Source organism: Lolium rigidum, chromosome 2, assembly GCF_022539505.1.
Source record: "Lolium rigidum isolate FL_2022 chromosome 2, APGP_CSIRO_Lrig_0.1, whole genome shotgun sequence".
NCBI lineage: Eukaryota > Viridiplantae > Streptophyta > Magnoliopsida > Poales > Poaceae > Lolium > Lolium rigidum.
This window is the reverse complement of record NC_061509.1, coordinates 255724806-255742585: the sequence shown is the minus strand read 5'-3', so window position 1 is coordinate 255742585 and position 17780 is coordinate 255724806. Positions and strand designations below refer to the sequence as shown.

The following is a 17780-nucleotide window of genomic DNA, read 5'->3' as shown; positions in this document are numbered from 1 at the left end:
CCCTAAAAACTAATCCTGCCAGAAGAACAGAGTTTTTTCGCGAAATAGAGCGCCACCATGACCACGATCTTCTTTTTGGGGGTCAGATTGATAATGCTCTCCACGCCAAAGAGGGGGCTTTCGAGGGCTTCTTCACTACCATCGCCACCAACATCATCACCAACAACCATGTGCTCACTGTACATCATCATGTGTGAGTAGTTCTCTGTAGGCATTTGAGGTAGATGGGGATTGGATGATATTGATCATGTAATCATCTTTATGTATCGTGATTTGAGGTATTTATCTCGAGGATATTCATGTATGAGCGTTGGTACACCTTTGCTATGTTTAATGTTTGTTACATGGGACCGAGTGACATGATCTCAATACGGAACTTCTATTGCCTCATCATATATAGGAGTTTGGTATCTATTTTCGAAGTGTATTGGTTATTACAATGTTGAACCTACGAATCCCTAAAGTGACCATTAGGAAAAAACAATGGGAATATGTGATTGCTCGAGGATATTGTGTGTTCATGAAGTGTTAATGCTTTATTCCGGGCTATTCGAAAGGATAGAACTTAATTGCATGTAGTTCCAATTTGGCCCCGATAAAATGGGCAGGCATGACAAAAGATGTTATGCAAATTCTCTTTGTTACTATGCATGGATATATTTGGATCACACACCTACACACAACTGAAATAGATATGGGTGCTATGTTATTAGGATTACATTATATGATAAATATCATTCATGCAACAACCCGCTATAACCTCATGCCTACGCTTTTAGCTACTAAAAGTTACACATCACTACTTTCTTTGAAAACTGGAAATCTAATGCTATTGTTTACCACTTGTTTTATTTCTTTCAATCAACTACTACAAAATCATCACTTGCCTTGTGACAAGGGTTTAACTCGTCAATGTCTACAGATTCTAGACTTAGGGTTTAGTGGAAATAGAGAGCAAGTAGAACTCGAAGGTTGTCAGACGAACAAGGCGTCTTACTCGAAATAGTACGGTGGCTAGGGTTTCACAAGTATCGACCATTTCTTCGTCCTTAGCTTTTCCCTTATATAGGAGGCGAAGCCGAGGCTTTTCGTGTCATACAAGTATATATACATCGGGATGGATTGGGCCTTTCCATACATTATTACAAGTTTTCCTATATTGACTCTGCTTCCTTAACCTGCACGTCCTCATCTTTATGGGCCTCTAAACCTTCGGGTTCGTGGGCCTTGAACTCCTTGAATACCTAAAAACATAAACCCGAGATATATACATAACATGCTCATTAGGCATACCCATGTCTGTAGCCCCCGATATTTTATTCGAGCCGTAGAATCGAGTAAAATCTCTATCTTTCATCTTTCCTCTTTTACAACTTCTTCGAATCCATGAAAATACTATTTTTATTCGACATCATATTGTACAAGGATATTGATAAATAATGATGGTTCATCTGACATATCAGGTATCAGTTAATTGCTCTTGTGGCAAATCTGCATAAACCTACTTCAAGTTCAAATCCCTGGACTCGAACCTGGGATACTAGCGTAATTCCGGGTACCCAACGCGTCCTTCAAATTTTTTTCACATCTGTTGATGAGGATAAAGTGGGAGAGCGCATTTAGGTGCGATGTCACGCCACGTAGAACAGATTCTGGGGTCTTAGCTTTGTGACCTTTTTACGAAGCACGACATCCAGAGTTTTTGCCACGACAGACGCGTTCTGAGAATATATTGTCGAGTGCCTTTGTTCGGCTGATGGAGTGCTTCATTTATTCGGGTTGCTACATTTGAGTGAAACCTTGATGGTCCCGATGGGAGTACATGACTAGTTTACAAAACTCGAAGATGTCTACCCACCGCTGAAATTTTTCAAGTTCATTTATATTGACCCGCTATATTGCTTTTTCTTTATTGAGAAATTTCATCGGGTGCGCGAGCAGCGCTCCCGATGGGAGTAGCCCCCGAGGCTACAACCCAGTGTTTGCACTTGGGTGTAGGCTCAACTTGCTTTTAATCGACTCCATAGCTTGCGTCTATCTTGGATCTTGTCGGGAGCATGAACAATGCTTTTGATAAGAATAGCCCCCGAGTCTATGATCGGGTGCTTGCAGCTGGACATAGGCTCCAAAATTCATAATACACATTCTATATTGTTTCACCAACTCGAAGATTTTCTTGTCTCTAACTTCAACGCTGATGAAGGTAATGTGTCATTGGCTCGCTGAATTGTGACAGTTGATGGACCGCTGTTTTGTGGGTCCAGTTTAACTGCCCTTTCCCCACGTACATTGCACTTAGTGGGGATCGCACGTTCTCCGAAGAGTCCGGCAAACATGTTGTAATTCTGTTACTTCCAAAATGAGCTGTAAAAATATGTTTACTTCACTGTCATGCGTAGGGTTAAGATTATCCCTTGTCCATTGAACAACCAATCCACTTCATCTTCTAGGTTAAAAGGTTAACCCTGGACCTCATTCACCCCCCTCTCAGTCCGCTGCACAAATCTTCTTTCCGCCATTGCCTGCGCTCTTCGCTCCTTGCTTTCACCTCGCACCCTAGTTGTTGCCTCTCCGCTGCCATGACTAGGACCAAGCGTATCAAGAACAGCTCCGCCGGTGCCGCCGCCGACTAGGCGGAGAAGAAAAAGGTATCTGGATGGGAGAGATCCAAGTTTACCCCAATGGAGCACCGAAAGCTAAAGAAATTGGGGACCGTTGACCAGAAGGCGAAAGCTCCTGGGGATGAGGCGACCCCCAATCCACCCGAAGGATATCGAGTAATCTTTTCTAACTTCCTCGTTCATGGCCTTTCTGTTCTTGTTCATGAGTTCCTTCGGGGACTTCTCTTGATCTACGGGATTTAGCTGTACCAGCTGACTCCCAATTCCATACTCCACATTTCTATTTTTTATCACTCTTTGTGAGTGTTTCCTTGGCATCCATCCCCACTGGGGCTTGTGGAAACGTATCTTCTACCTCCGCCGCAACAACTCGAGGGATGCCATCTACGACGTAGGTGGTGTCTGCATCTTTGTTCGGCTCGAAGCCGGATATTTTGACTTGAAGTTTGCTGGTTCTGTCCAAGGCTGGCACAAGAGATGGCTCTATGTCATGGAGAAACACACCGATAATCAACAATATGGCCTTGCCCCTTTCGACATGTCTCAAGGAATCTTGATGCGTCATTATTGGGATGCTGAAACTACTCCAGAAGAGGTTGTTGCTACAGAGCATCTGATAGAGAAAATCAAGACCTTGCAGACTACCCGAGGAAAGGAACTTTCGGGTGTGCAAATAATAGCACATTTTCTGCGAATCCGGGTTCAACATCTCCAAGTTAGATCAACTCCCATATGGCTTTATTCCGGTGTTGGCGATGCTGCGAGGATATCTGAAGATCTTCGTGTTAAGGACCTGGAGAAATTGGTTCACCGATTTACTTCACTGACGATTGAGAAATCCATCGGCGATTGTCTTTTTCTATGACAATAGGGCATTTTCGCGTCACGGATGGTGATTTGGGCCGCTCGGCCCAAAAAATTAGTGACGGGCGAGGTCTAAACGTCAGCGATTATGTAGAAATGAGCGTCGCGGGTGGTTGGCGGCCCGAACCGCGGAGTGAGCAGGGAGGGGTGCGTCACAACAACTGGGCTTCGGACCGGTGGACGCACCTGACCCACTCTCTGCACGCTCATGTTCACGTACTTTTCTAGTCTGCCCGCACAACAGTCCAAGGCCTGCAACACTGGGACCCATATTTGTAAGGGGAGACAACCACTGTCTGCACACATGTACCTAGCCTGCAACACGTGGGGCCGCCCGTTCCGACAGCCTCCAGGTGACGAGGGATCAACTCGCCAATGCCTATGTATTGTAGAGTTGGGTTCGGGATGGAGCGACGATGGAGATTCCGGGAGCGAGATTGGGCACACGATATACCCAGCTTCGGGTCCCCTCGATGGAGGATCCCTTCGTGCTGCTAGCAATCTAGTATATAATCATAAGTATGTTTACAGGGTGCCGCCGTAGTGGAGCTATGTTGTCTATGTCTTGACCTCTCCCCCTATCGGGTACCCTGGCTGGCTTTATATATGCAACCAGCGTAGGGTTTTACAAGAGTCCTAGTCGACTACTTCTTCGGGTTGCCTTTTTGGGCCTTCTCCATATTGGGCCGAGCCAGGTATACTAATAATGGGTACCCGAAGGGTATGCCCATGACAGTAGCCCCCGAGTGTCTAGGGAAGTCGAAGACTTGCGTAGAGATTCCAATCATAATCATCTCCGAAGTCGAAAAAATACAAGGTGAGGCCATTGATCCGGAAATATATCAGGTCAATACCGTAGATCAGGTGTAGCGTAGATGATGTCGATGATTCTCGAAGTTATTTTTCTATCGGGTGCGCGGCCAGCGCTCCCGATGGGAGTAGCTCCCGAGTCTATGGGCAGGTGTTTGCACCTGGGCATAGACTCAAGTAGTACTACTCGATGAAGAACTTGACTATATTTCTGGGCGCAACTCCTCTTTTTATCGACTCCTGCTGGAGGACTTAATGAAATCCATGTGCTCCCGATGGGAGTAGGCTCCACTCGAGTCGCATAGTCGAGTTGAGTCTATAAACCTTTATATATTTTTCAAAATCGATTGAAATTTCTGTGCTTCATTTCATTGTTCTCCAAATATTTTGAGTTCATGGAAACACTATATTTTGCTCGACTTCTATATTGCACATGGGTATTGCTAAATATGGCTGGTTCATCCGAAAGCTCGGGTACCAGTTAATGCACTTGTGGCAATCCGTATAAACCTTCTTCAAGTTCGATCCCCTGGACTCGAAACTGGGATACTAGCATAACTCAGACCGTGCCGCTTTAGGACTTATCGAAAACTAAATTCCAGTGCACCGGGTTACGGATGGTACTCCCAGAGGTTCGCTTACTCCTGATGAGGATAAAGCGTTCCGGGATGCCAACGTAATCTTTGTGGGTGCCGTCTTAAGTGTGCTTGGAGACAAGTTGGTTGATGCTTATCTGCACATCCGAAATGGAAAGGAACTGTGGGATGCACTGGACGCTAAGTTCGGTGCAGCCGATGCCGGAGGTAAACTGTATGCTATGGAGCATATGGACAAGCCTCAAGTGAAGATCCACAAGAGATAAATGAGTGTTGACAAGAGCAAATCAAATGTGCAAGCAATGTGCTTCCACACATGACTAGGTCTTATGGACAAGCCTCAAGTGAAGATCCTGCCAATAAAAGAAACCATAAAGGCCACAACAAGACACCTTGTATCCGAAAAAGAAAAACTCCCCAAACACACAAACACTCTTGCAAGTCGCAATTGGCAGCACACCGAAATACGTCCTCATAGGAGGAGTGGTCAAGAATTGACCTCTACGAAGGCACGCACCATCTAGGCAAGACTTGCCAATGAAAATGGCAAATCTTGCCTTGTTTAAAAAAACAATTAATACTCATGTAGTGTAGTCTGAGATAACCATCTAGAATCATGATGGTTGGTCAAATGGTTGGTGGCATTGTTTGAGTTACTCCACACACCACGATATATATACTCCATTTCACGCAGAATACGGTGTAAAATTACGAACTGCATAATATCTGAAATCGTTCAGAAGATGGAAGGATAATCATCTGCTGGTTTGAAGAAAAACCTCCACTCCTTTCTAGAAAACAGATGGATAGATGTAAGGAGATGGGTGGCTAGGTGCTGATTCACACCCTGTGTTTCAGTTGCTACAATTACTAGTATGAATAGGATGCACCGGGAGAATTAGGACAAGACACATGTATGATTCTGGCTCCTCTAACCTATTAATTTGACAAATCGCCATCCATGTCCTCTTGAGTCTCGATGATGGCACCCAAGCAAGCACACCATCATGGTCGTCGATCGATCTAGCGAGCCAGGGCGTCTACATTAGCCAGCAACAAACACCTAACCACATGTGCGCGTTCGACTCACCGCGTCACGTGACATGGTTCAGAATTTACCAATCCCCCGACTGCCCAGCTTTGGTCTAGTCTGCAAAGGGAAAACAAAAAAATGTTCTGCTTTGCGTCCATTTGGTGGGGTTCCAAGGCATGGTAGTGCTAGCTGTCTAAGAGATTCGGCCGTCTTGATGTAGATCAGAGATTTGCCGTACCAGGTTCCAGAATCTAGAAAGTGATGTTAACTTGCATCTTTCCCAAACAAAACTGAATATGTGCTGGGATCTCATTTTAGGGAGCCAACTACCGTACTCCTTCAGTTAGCCCGCAAAAGGTGGGGCAGCATGGAATGAAGCTGAATCTGAACTATACACCATGTAATTTCACACAGTATTCTGTTGACGTGCTACGTTCCATACATGGTGGCCTGTTTTGACAGAGATCACGACTTGACCCCTCTCCATGCTGCACCCCTCGTGGAGGTGAAGGAGACCTCAGCCTTTAGAAAATGGATCGCTATGCTTGCAGGGAAGCCATTGAAATTGATCAGGCGGTCCTGATTGTGCTCCGAAGCATGGGCGGAGGCAGCTGGGGACCAACAAGCACAAGAGTTGAACTCCATGTTCAACAAACAAGCAACCGAGCTTCTCATTATGTGCACTACCTTGGACCCCAAGAACTCAATCAGCTCATTGGACATTGATGTTGTTTGTTCTTAGCTTCAAAGTCTTATCCATTTTGAAGAACAAGAAAGGGAGAATCTAAGATGTCAATTACGACGGTAGGAGCATGATATCCTTACAAACCCGAAGTTTCAGAATTTAACAACTATATCACAACTTTGTCAATAACTTGCATCAACCGGAAAAATGATGATTACCACTTGATTGGCCGGTATATACTGTTCTTTATTTCTATACTAGTTGATTTAATCATTGCTAAAAGTACTAACTCAATGAACATATTGATTCACCTTGTTCTTACTTGACCAATCTTAACTGCAACCACTGAACGTGTATTTTCTACAATGAAACTTGTGAAAACAAGGCTTCAGAATAAAATGGAGGATTGATTCCTAAGAGATTGCTTCGTAATATACATTGAAAAGGAGATTACTATTGGAATATTGTCAGATACAATTATAGATGAGTTTGATGAAGCACCACGTCTAGTGGACTTTAATTATATTGAAACCGTTAGTTGCTCTATCTCTTCTTGTCTAGATTTTTCCTTTTCAGTAGTGCTCAATTGTACATCCGTTTGTCATAGACAATCGGTAATGGTTGTATAATCAATGAAACAAATATTTTGCTATCACTTCTTCTCACTTTTTTTTTGCCATTCGTGAGTTCTCTTCTTCGAACCTCCCCCCTCCCCCGCCTATCATTTTTCATGCCTCCACCGCTGGGGAGGGCATGTGCAGCATATGGTGGCGAGGCAGTATACCACGGATTGATGCCGATGTAGACCTGAGCAGGTGGCCGTGTACCAATAAGTTTAGGCGATCCAGTCGATGAGCGATGGCCGGGACTCCATGTGTCAGTATAGGCCGAAGGAGCAACATATGGAGATGGTGCGGTCCATGGAATGGGCCATGCTTGGAGGAGTCTGGTCCAAGGATCATGATGGGGGCGCTATGTCAATGTAGGACGATCCATGGTCGGCGGGATCGAGGGCGAGGAAGCGGCGGGTTAAGGCTGCGGTGGCCGATACACCTGGTTTTCCCACGGTAGTTTGAACTTGGACGCCAGCCCAGAGGAGGCTGCATAGGTGCGGGTGTCGTCATCAGACGAATAAGAGCATGGGCCCCGGCGGTGGTGTGAAACACCTAGGGCGGACGAGTAGCTTTCCGAGCTTGAGTCATCTCTTAAGGCTACATGAGAGGGCAACAAAGGTAGGATGGGTACGCATCTTCGGTATAAAAGCCACCAGCTTCTCGAATTTGAACAATCATCCAACCATTCTCCACGATGGCACCCAAACGGGCATAGCATCATTGAACAATCTAACATGCTTGGCCTCTTGATTGCATGTGTGCAACCGGGTGGTGGTGGCCAAAGTAAACCCATCTAGGTTTCCCCCTGCAAACACGGCGGTCCACGGCCTCTCTCGCTGGCCGGAGTGTTCTTGTTCTTTGTTTAGGCTGTTTTCAATGTTTTTTGGGATGGTGGGATGGGTGCTACATCATGAAGTCAGAATAAGATCCTCTCCATCCTATCATCGCTACAGTGGTGCGTCTAGCGTCGGTGGAGGGCGTGTGAAGTCATGCGCCCGGTGTATCTTGTGGGATTCGGTCGGTTTTCATGTTCCTTGTAGTGGCTTCAGATCAGTCTCTTACTATTTACAGTTATCATCATTGACAATGGTTATTGCTTCGGTGTGTTGATTATTTTGTGTCTTAGTACGACGACTCCCAATCTATTTACTACAAGTTCTATTGCGACAAGATTTACCCAGCTGCAGTGATGGAGAGGCGAGAACGGCTCGCCCTAGTGTTTGTAGTCGCCACTAGACCATGCAAAATCCTCTTTGCAATTTTTATTACTTCTATGGCTGTACCGACTGTTGTTGATGATTATTGACATATTGACAGACTTTTTTATAAAAAAACCAATACTAGCATGCGTGTTCGGCCCACCATGTCATGTGCACGTGCACGAGGCCTAATCGGTAAGGGCGCGTTTGGTTACCTGGGCCGATTGGAAAGAAACTACATGCATGTCTAAGACATATCATGGACTAGAAAAGCCATGTTGTTTGGTCGGGCCGCTCATTTCTGCACCGGGTAGGGAAGCGAGCCCCCATTTTTTGGTTCCTCGCTTTTCCTAGTCTCACCTATATAGCAACATGGTGACCTTACCTCACCCACCAGAAGCATGAGCATGTCACCGACCACGAAGCAAGCGACCACAATGGCACCGCCGGTCACAAGCATCACCACATCGCCGACCACGAAGACGAAGACCACCATGACACTGCCAGTCACGCCGGTCACAAGCATGGGCACGTCACCGATCACGAGGACGAACACCACCATGGCACCGCCGTTCACGCCGGTCACAAGCATCACCATGTTGCCGACCATGAAGATGAAGACCACCATGACACCGCTGGTCACGTCAGTCACAAGCATGGGCACATCGCCGACCACGAAGACGGACACCACCATGGCACTGCCGTTCACGCCGGTCACAAGCATCACCACGTCGCAGACCACGAAGACGAAGACCACCATGACACCGCCGGTCACGCCGGTCACAAGAATGGGTACGTTGTCGACCACGAATACGAACACCACCATGGCACCGCCGTTCACGCCGATCACAAGCATCACCACATCGCCTACCACGAAGAAGAACACACCACCATGACACTGCCGGTCAAGCCGGTCACGAGCATCACCACGTCACCGACCACGAAGTTCACTAAAATATTCTAGAATATTCTAGAATATTATATTATTATATTATTTATCATTTTCAATGCACAATATGTGCCCCATAAACTATATTTTCATATTATATGCATTTGGTATTATAATTATTGATATTTTCCTATATTTTTAGTCAAAGTTAATAAAGTTTGACTTTGGCCAAACCCAAAATGTGAAGTAAATAGAAACGGAAGGATTATTTGTTTGAATAGCCAAAATAATATATATCGATTTGCGATGACATAATTATTTAAAGAAAGCCACCAGTGGTGACATATGAAGTCGAGCGAGATGCCTTTTTGTTCACTCCATGAGCTTGGTGTATATCTTTTTTGTGTGTGAGGTATATCTATTTGTGGATTGTACTTCCTTTGCGTATTTCTTTCCTTTTTAATCTACTTCACATATGAACATGTTATTTTGTTTTTCACGTGCTCCTTGAGCGGTCTCCTTTGCATGATCACAGCCTCACGTGGATAGAGAACTCTGCATATAGAAAATCCTAAAAGAAATTTAAAAACCAATTGTCTTGTGCGTCTGCGCTTATATATGCAAAGGATACCAACCTCAGGAGTGTGTGAAAATAACATGTTCATATATGTAAATCAGATTAAAAAAGAAAGAAACACCGAAAGAAAAAGTACAAGCCAGAAAAGGATATATTATGATCACACATTAAACTGAAAAGACATCTTGTTTGATTTCACATGTCACAATCATACTAGATCCTGCAGTTTAACAATTTGGCAATTACGTATCTGAAAATTATGGTTCACCAGATCGATACATAATTTCTTGGGTATTCAGAAAGTACTCCACCCATGATTAACTGTGGGCCCGACCCTTCATTAAATTCGTCCTCGTTTAGACATCTGACAGCTAAATGTGTTGATCAGTGATGAGATGGGAACATGAGTCACGAGATAAGGATCTCAATTCTCAACTCCTTTCACATCTCAATTCTTCTCCTCCATCTCCTATATAGACAGATGACCCCAAAAGTTCTAGACAGATCTACCTAGCTACCTACGCAGAGCAAACATTTTGAGGGGTGAGAGGGTCCAAAGGTTTAAGGGTAGGCGGCAATGGCACCGCGGCGGCCGAGAGGTACGGGGCGGCAGAAGATCGAGATCCGGCCCATCGAGAGCGAGGAGGCGCGGCAGGTGTGCTTCTCCAAGCGCCGCAGAGGGCTCTTCAACAAGGTGAGCGAGCTGGCCATCATGTGCGGTGTCGAGGCGGCCGCCCTCGTCTTCTCCCCGGGCGGCAGGGTCTTCTCCATAGGCCACCCTTCCGTCGACTCCGTCCTCGACCGCTTCCGCACCTTCTACTCTTCGGAGGCTCAGACCGTGGCGGCGGTGGATGGCGGCGCCGGTGACCGGAACCCGGCGCAGGCGGAGCTGAACCAGAAGCTTGGCGAGCTGCAAGCGCAGCTGGCCGCGATCAAGGCGCGAAACAAGGCCATCGATGATTTCTTGGATAAGGCGCGCGCCGAGGGGTGCCAGGCGGCGGCGTGGCTGGAGCAGGCCAACGACGTGAGCCAGATGAAGGAGGAGGACCGGGCTGCCTTCGCGGCCGCGCTGGCGAAGCTGCGCGCGGACGTGGCGGTGCGCTGCGACCAGGTTCTCCGGGATGTGCTGCCCGTTGGCCGTACTGTGGGTGGCGGCGGCGAGTTTGAGCTCGGTGGCACCAGCGCGAGCGGCGGGATGGAGATGACGCAGCATCAGCTGATGATGGAGTTGGTGCAGCAGCAGGGGAAGGAACAGCAACAGATGATGATGGAGATGCCGCCGCCTCCACAAACGGGGTCCGTCGACGCTGGAATGGAGCAGCAGCAGCAGCTGATGATGGGGATGTTGCCACCGCCGCCACTGCTGGGGTTTGACACCGGAATGGAGACGGTGCATCAGGGGTTCGGGCCGCACGGCTCCCCCCAGTGAGGACACGATGACATCGAACCCTACACCAATGGTACCTAGTTCGAGTCTAGTCATTCTTCCGATGCATGCATTTGTTGGAAAGAGATCGAACGCTAGCCTCGATCTTGCATCTTCATACATTGTCTGTTATACATGCATCGTGCAAGTAGGTGATGTATCATCTATCTGGGTGAAAGACATATTATTATGGTTTGTTACAGTATGTCTTTTTATACCGTTTCTCCTGTTTCAGTGCATCAACATGGCACCTGTTGTAGCACTGCACCAAATTAATGAAAATTCCAACCTCTTTTTTTATTTTCTCTGCGCAGAAAAGGTGCCCTTTCGTGGGAGACCATTCCGGCCTTTTGTTTTGAAACAAGTTTCGTGGGAGACCAATCACAATAAACTCACACTCCATGTAATTTTTTTCCAATGGCCATTTTATTTGTTGTCTACGCAATACTAATTAAGAACTGTTGGATAGGCGCCTAGTACATTCTGAAGCAGTGTTAAACTGTTAAAACATTAAGCCAAAAAGAACATATGTCATTATCACATTTTGCGAATGTTTCCAACAAATGCCCCTTTTATTCTGTGCAAAATCTTCGGAAGACCGGCTCATGATGCGAGAACTAGAATCAATACGACAGCACTCATGTCAGCCATAGAATTTATCTTAGAAAAATATGGATTTTACTTTATTTGGAAAAAATGGTGCAAAGCAAGTATTGCCGGCATTAACCGATGCAACATAACATATGAAGAAAATAAAAACATGAATGCATGCGGTTCATACAAATAAACTTCAAAAAAAAAAAACTTCAATGTGCACACACAGTTACACAAACACATACACTAAAATTAGGGTAGATAAAGAAACTAAGGTAGATCGATCAAAGCTAGCGTGTTGGATTCCTCTTAGAAAAATAATTATATACCTCTTTCCTCCTTAAACTATTGACTTGGCTAAACTTCTTATCATAGTGTTATTTAGCCAATTTAAACCCCCACACAATCATACACAGAGCATCTTGCCCCTCGGCTCTTTGCATCAATATTTGATTTGGCTAACTTTGCATAATTTTTGTCCTCCGTTAAACCAATTACAAGTATAATTTGGGGAGCTCCTTTTCGAATACTTTAGGAACATAAGTGTGCAATAGTTCAGAAGGCAGCAGTTTTCCCAGGCCAGTAATTTAGTTAAACATAGACTTTTTCCACATGAAAAATGAATTCAGCAATGACACATGCTAATCTAGCCGGACCGGAACAACTATAGATAAGTTGGCCATCAAGGATTGAAGCGCGCGAATGGTTGATGGTAATAGACAATATGTTGCGTGAAGAGATTAAATTTATGCTAACTGATGTGCTAGTGTACATTGGGAGTGGATTGCTAGATTCCTAAAGAATATGCATGGTTTGGAGCTTAATACTCCCTCCATACCGGATTAATGGGTAATTATGCACTTCGAGAAACAAGTTTGACTACAAATTTGGTCAATAAAATATGAGATATATGCCACAAAAATTATACCATTGAATTCGTATTCAAAAAATGTTTCCAATAATATTTTTTTGTGATGTATGCCTTATATTTTGTTGGCTAAATTACTAGTCAAACTTGTTTCTCGAAATACGTAATTGCCCATTAATAAGGCATGGAGGGAGTACATACTACCTACATTTTTTTAAATAAAGGCATAATTTTTTTGAAAGTTAAACTATGTAAAATTTGACTAACTTTCTGAAAAAATATTAACATATACAATATAAAATCAATATCGCTGGATACATGATGAAATATATTTTAATACGATGTCTACCTAGTAGTATAGCGTGGATTTTGTTTTCTAAAAACTTGGTCGAACTTTATATTCTTTTACTCTTTAGAAGAGTTGTAGGCATCTCCCTTTGGGTCAAACTCTCGGAATTCACTCTTCATGAGGACGTTGAAGATGAAATCACTTGGAACATCACCGACAATGGCCAATATTCATCTACCTCCGCCTACCGTGCTCAATTCTTTGGAGCTACATCATCCCCGATCGCCTCCTCGGTGTGGAAGTTTTGGGCACCGCCTAAATACAAGTTCTTCATGTGGCTCGCGCTTCAAAGTAGGCTTTGGACTAATGACCGCTTGGAGAAGAGGGGTTGGCCTAATTGTCGGGATTGTCCTCTTTGCAAACGAGATTTAGAATCCGGTGATCATCTTCTTGTCAATTACTGTTACACCATTCGTCTTTGGGGCCTCTTAAACGATTGGCTTGGCATTCAATCTCTTGACCTCAATCTTTGGCCGGCCTCCACTCTTCATCCTTGGTGGGGCAAGATGACGAAGCGCAAGGGCATAGCTTCTTTAACCTTCCTTGTGCCATGGCAGCTTTGGAACGAAAGAAACGCTCGGGTTTTCAAAAACAAGCATGTGCCACCCTCTGTGCTTTTCCATAAGATTAAGTTAGATGCTAAACTTTGGATTTTGGCGGGTGATAAATGTATGACAATTTGATGCCGCGAGAGTAGGTCCCTTTGTTTCAAAGGTATAACCGTGCTATGTAAAACTATTTCTACTTCTTCTTAATGAATGAAATAGGGCAAAGCTTTTGCCCTCTTTTCAAAAAAAAAAGTTGTAGGCCTTATTGTGATACTTAATCTGCCTCCTCACCATAACAATCGGCACCATCACAGCTGTCATCATCCATCTTGTTGTAATACCAAATCCTAGTCTGGTTTGCAAATGTACTCATTTGATCTATCGTACTTCGTTTATATTTATGATGAAGTTATTCGCTCCATGAGTCAATAGTTCCATTTGTTCTTTTGAAGATGGAGTAACCCTAGCACTTGTATGATTTTAAATTAAGATTTAAGATCGTTTATTAGTAACATGTGTAGTGACGGTGGAGGAGGGGGACGACGACAACCTGGCGAGCAGGAGCGACGGGATAGACCATGAGGATAAGTCGACGGAGCAGAGAGCCATTCTAGAGTCTTACAAGAATCAGAAAAAAGCAGTAGGACAACGCTCACGCCCGCGACAAGGCCTTCGAGGAGCAGTGGTGGCACACCGTTGGGATGTTCGTCGAACGGGCGCCTGTTGAGAAGGGGGCTCACCGCCTCATGGCGTACGAGTGGCAGTGGCTCGACGAGTAGGCGTGCGGACGTAGGGCTTGCGCCAACGATGCAGGAGGAGTGGCGACGACGGAGCAGGGCCATCGAGCCCTCCAGTGGATGGCGAGTAGGATAGGGTCTAGTCGTAGAAGTTTTCAGTCAACTTGTAATATGTAAAGAAAATTTAAATGAAAACTTTTAATTTCATCATATTCTTCTGAGAACGAGCGTCCCAAACAACGACACCACCATCCAACGTCTTTCATTCAATTGATCCGGCATGTTTATCAAATGCCATTTTTTTTTGAGAATTCGGTCGTTCTTTATTGATTAACAACAATAGCTTGTACAGGAATGTTAAAACCATCCGGTGGCCCTAGTAGCCACACTTGACGACCGCTAGCTAGATTTACAGAGCCCCTTGCTAGACGGTGAGCCTCGCCGTTTGAGCTTCTGTCTTCGTGTTTGAACATCACCTTCTCGAAAAGGGATGTCGTCTCCTTGATCTCCCGTGTGATCATACCATACACTCCCATATACGGCTGTTGTAGATTTTTAATGACCTCCAAACAGTCCGAGACCACACACAGTCTAGAGAGATGCAAGCCTTGAGCCAACGCTAGTGCCTCGCGGCAGGCCAGAGCCTCAAGCGTTGCCGGGTTATCCTGGTCCACTATTGTTAGAGCCGAGGCACCCAGGAACTCCCCTCCTTCACTATGGCAAACCACTGCAACTGCTCCTCCTGGTCCAGTCTTCGCCGTCGCCGCATCAATGTTCATCTTGACAAAACCCTGCGGTGGCGCCTGCCAAGGTGTTGATACCGCATGCCGGGTTCCTCTAGCAGGCTTCGGAATAGGAGCTGCCATTGCAAGATCATTCAGGAAGTTTCGCACAAAAAGGAACGTCGATAGGGGGCTTTGCTGTTCCCTCTCATGGATCCACCGCCTCCTTGCGTACCAAATGGCCCATAAGGTAACTACCAATTCCACAAAAGCTTCATGTTCCAGCGAGCTCATCATCGAGAAAATCCACTGCTTCGCCGATGGTTCCAAAGTCGAGCTTATGTGTTCTGTAACTTCCTCACTGACTAGAGCCCATACACATCTAGATGGTGTACAATCAATGAGCGAATGCCTCCAGGAGTCGTTCTCGCCACATATCGAACACTTGTTCGAATCTGCCATATGCCGCCGGTGCCGAACGTCTCCCGTCGGGAGGGACTCATGAGCTAGGCGCCATAAGAAGACGCGGAGTTTTGACGGTACCTGAACCGACCACATTTTCTTCCATAGCTTTTCTTGCCCTGCCTAGTTCGAGCCCCCCGGACGGTGCTCGATCCAATCTTCCCTCCTTCTCTTCGTATGAACCAGAAGGCGGTATACCGATCGCACAGACAATGCTCCTGAGCGCTCATAGTGCCACGCCCAATCATCCTCATGGCGTCTAGTACTCAGCGGTATCTTGCAAATGTGCTCCACATCCATAGGGAGGAACCACTCCTCTAGAATTGCCTTGTTCCATGATCTGGAATCACCACTGATAAAAGCACTTACTTGGGTTGGCGGATTTTCCTTCTTGCATCCGAGAGGTCGCAGCATATAGTCACGCGGGATCCATCCCTGGTTCCAAGCGTGTGTATTCGTGCCCGAGCCAATCCTGCGGATTAGACCTTGTAACATCACATCCCTTCCTTCAACCAGGGCACGCCATATTTGTGAAGGATGGGAACCAACCGCAGCCTCAAGGATATCTGATGATGGAAAGTAAACAGCCTTGAGAACTCTTGCACTAAGTGTGCTTGGGTTCTTCAGAAGACGCAAGCTTGCTTCGCAAGCAGAGCTAGGTTGAAAAGTTCGATATCGCGGAAACCCAAACCACCAGCAAACTTTGGGGAGCACATGACCTCCCAGGAGACCCAGTGCGTCCTCCTCTTACCATTCTTGCATCCCCACCAGAAATTCCGAATCAGCGAATTAATGTGGTCGCATAAACCCTTCGGCAGCTTAAAACAAGACATAGAGAATGTTGGGATAGCTTGAGCCACTGACTTGATCAAGACTTCCTTCCCCGCTGCCAATAGCAATTGTTCTAACCAGGCTTGGACTTGCTTCCAAACCCTGTCTTTTAGATACTTGAAAGCACCATTAAGTGATCTCCCAACATCTGATGGCATCCCCAAATATTTTTCATTCAAAGTTTCATTGGGTACAAATAATATGCCCTTCACAACTTCTCTCGTTGCCTCTGGACATCGCTTGCTGAAAAAAGCATCTCGATCGGTGTCTGGTGGCCCCAACGCACAGGAGCCCCGCCCATTGTCGAACGGCCCAGCAAGTTAAAAGGCCCAGGCAAATAAAGAAGCAACTAACGCTAGCGACACCCAGTCCACTCGATTCATCTGATCACCGCTAACTTGATGCAACTTTTTATTGCCCCGAAATCAACGCCTTCATAGCCGCAGTATTATCGCTTGAAGCTCGTTGTGGTGTCACTAATGGAGAACGAGGCTCCTACGGAGACCAAATCGCTCTCTATTTGCAAATTTCTACAGGTGCACTTAGGCACAATCGTTTCCCACCGGAGATTCTCCTTGACGTTTTTTTTTTCTTTGTGTCATGAACCACAGATTACAATCTCGCTTATCCACTCATTGACACAACAAATTCTCAAATTTTCTAGACCATCATTCGTAGAGTGAAATTAATGATTTGGAGTTCAAGAGTTCAACATAGCCAATCGTTCGGATTAAAAAAATCGGAGATTATCGACTATTCAACTGTTTCATGTAAGCGGCCCTATACTTCTATTCGATTTCTGTTATCGCCGGATTTTAGCCAAAGTAGGAGATGGGCCGTGATTGAGATGGACTTAGAGGATATGCATATAAATTGTTTCTGAATCGGCCTTGTACAAGAGTTTGGGCTAGATTGCCCGTGTATCTGTACATTATGGTAGATCACGTTTCAGTTTAGAATTAAGAGATAGAGTTTAGTCGTACACAGTTAGGTTTATTCCAAAGATAGAAAGTCTACGGACTATAAATATGTACCTAGGGTTATTGAGAAAGGAGGACGATCACGTTCACAATAAACACAATCTAGGCGCATCGCCACCCCTTGTTTCGAGGGTTTCTTTCGGGTAAGCGTCATGCTGCCCAGATCGCATCTTGCGATCTAGGCAGTATCAGTTTATTCGTTGTTTTTGTGTTGCTCGTACTGAAGCCTTGTTGATGGCGAGTAACACCGTTATCATAGATGTTTTGGGGTTAACAACGATACTTTTCTGATATGTTTGCTTAATTATGCTGCCCCTAAATATCTAGCTGCCTTTGCACCTATCTTAGGTGTAAGGGCAACATCTTGCTTGGTCT

The 17780-nt window shown here is 45.5% G+C and overlaps 1 protein-coding gene across 1 annotated transcript; it reads left to right on the top strand.

The window, feature by feature from the left end:
- Window positions 1–10465: 10465 nt before the first annotated feature.
- LOC124690798 (agamous-like MADS-box protein AGL29) lies at window positions 10466–11317 on the top strand. The gene is made up of 2 exons (XM_047224135.1): window positions 10466–11075; window positions 11193–11317. The coding sequence occupies exons 1-2, from the start codon at window positions 10466–10468 to the stop codon at window positions 11315–11317; spliced, it is 735 nt and encodes a 244-aa protein (XP_047080091.1).
- Window positions 11318–17780: the final 6463 nt, after the last annotated feature.

Bases quoted from the DNA above. Each gene is read 5' to 3' on its own strand.
- LOC124690798 (XM_047224135.1), top strand. From the start codon at position 10,466: ATGGCACCGCGGCGGCCGAGAGGTACGGGGCGGCAGAAGATCGAGATC. The intron at 11,076-11,192 runs GCGGCGGGATGG...CGGGGTCCGTCG, and splicing joins GCTCGGTGGCACCAGCGCGA to ACGCTGGAATGGAGCAGCAG.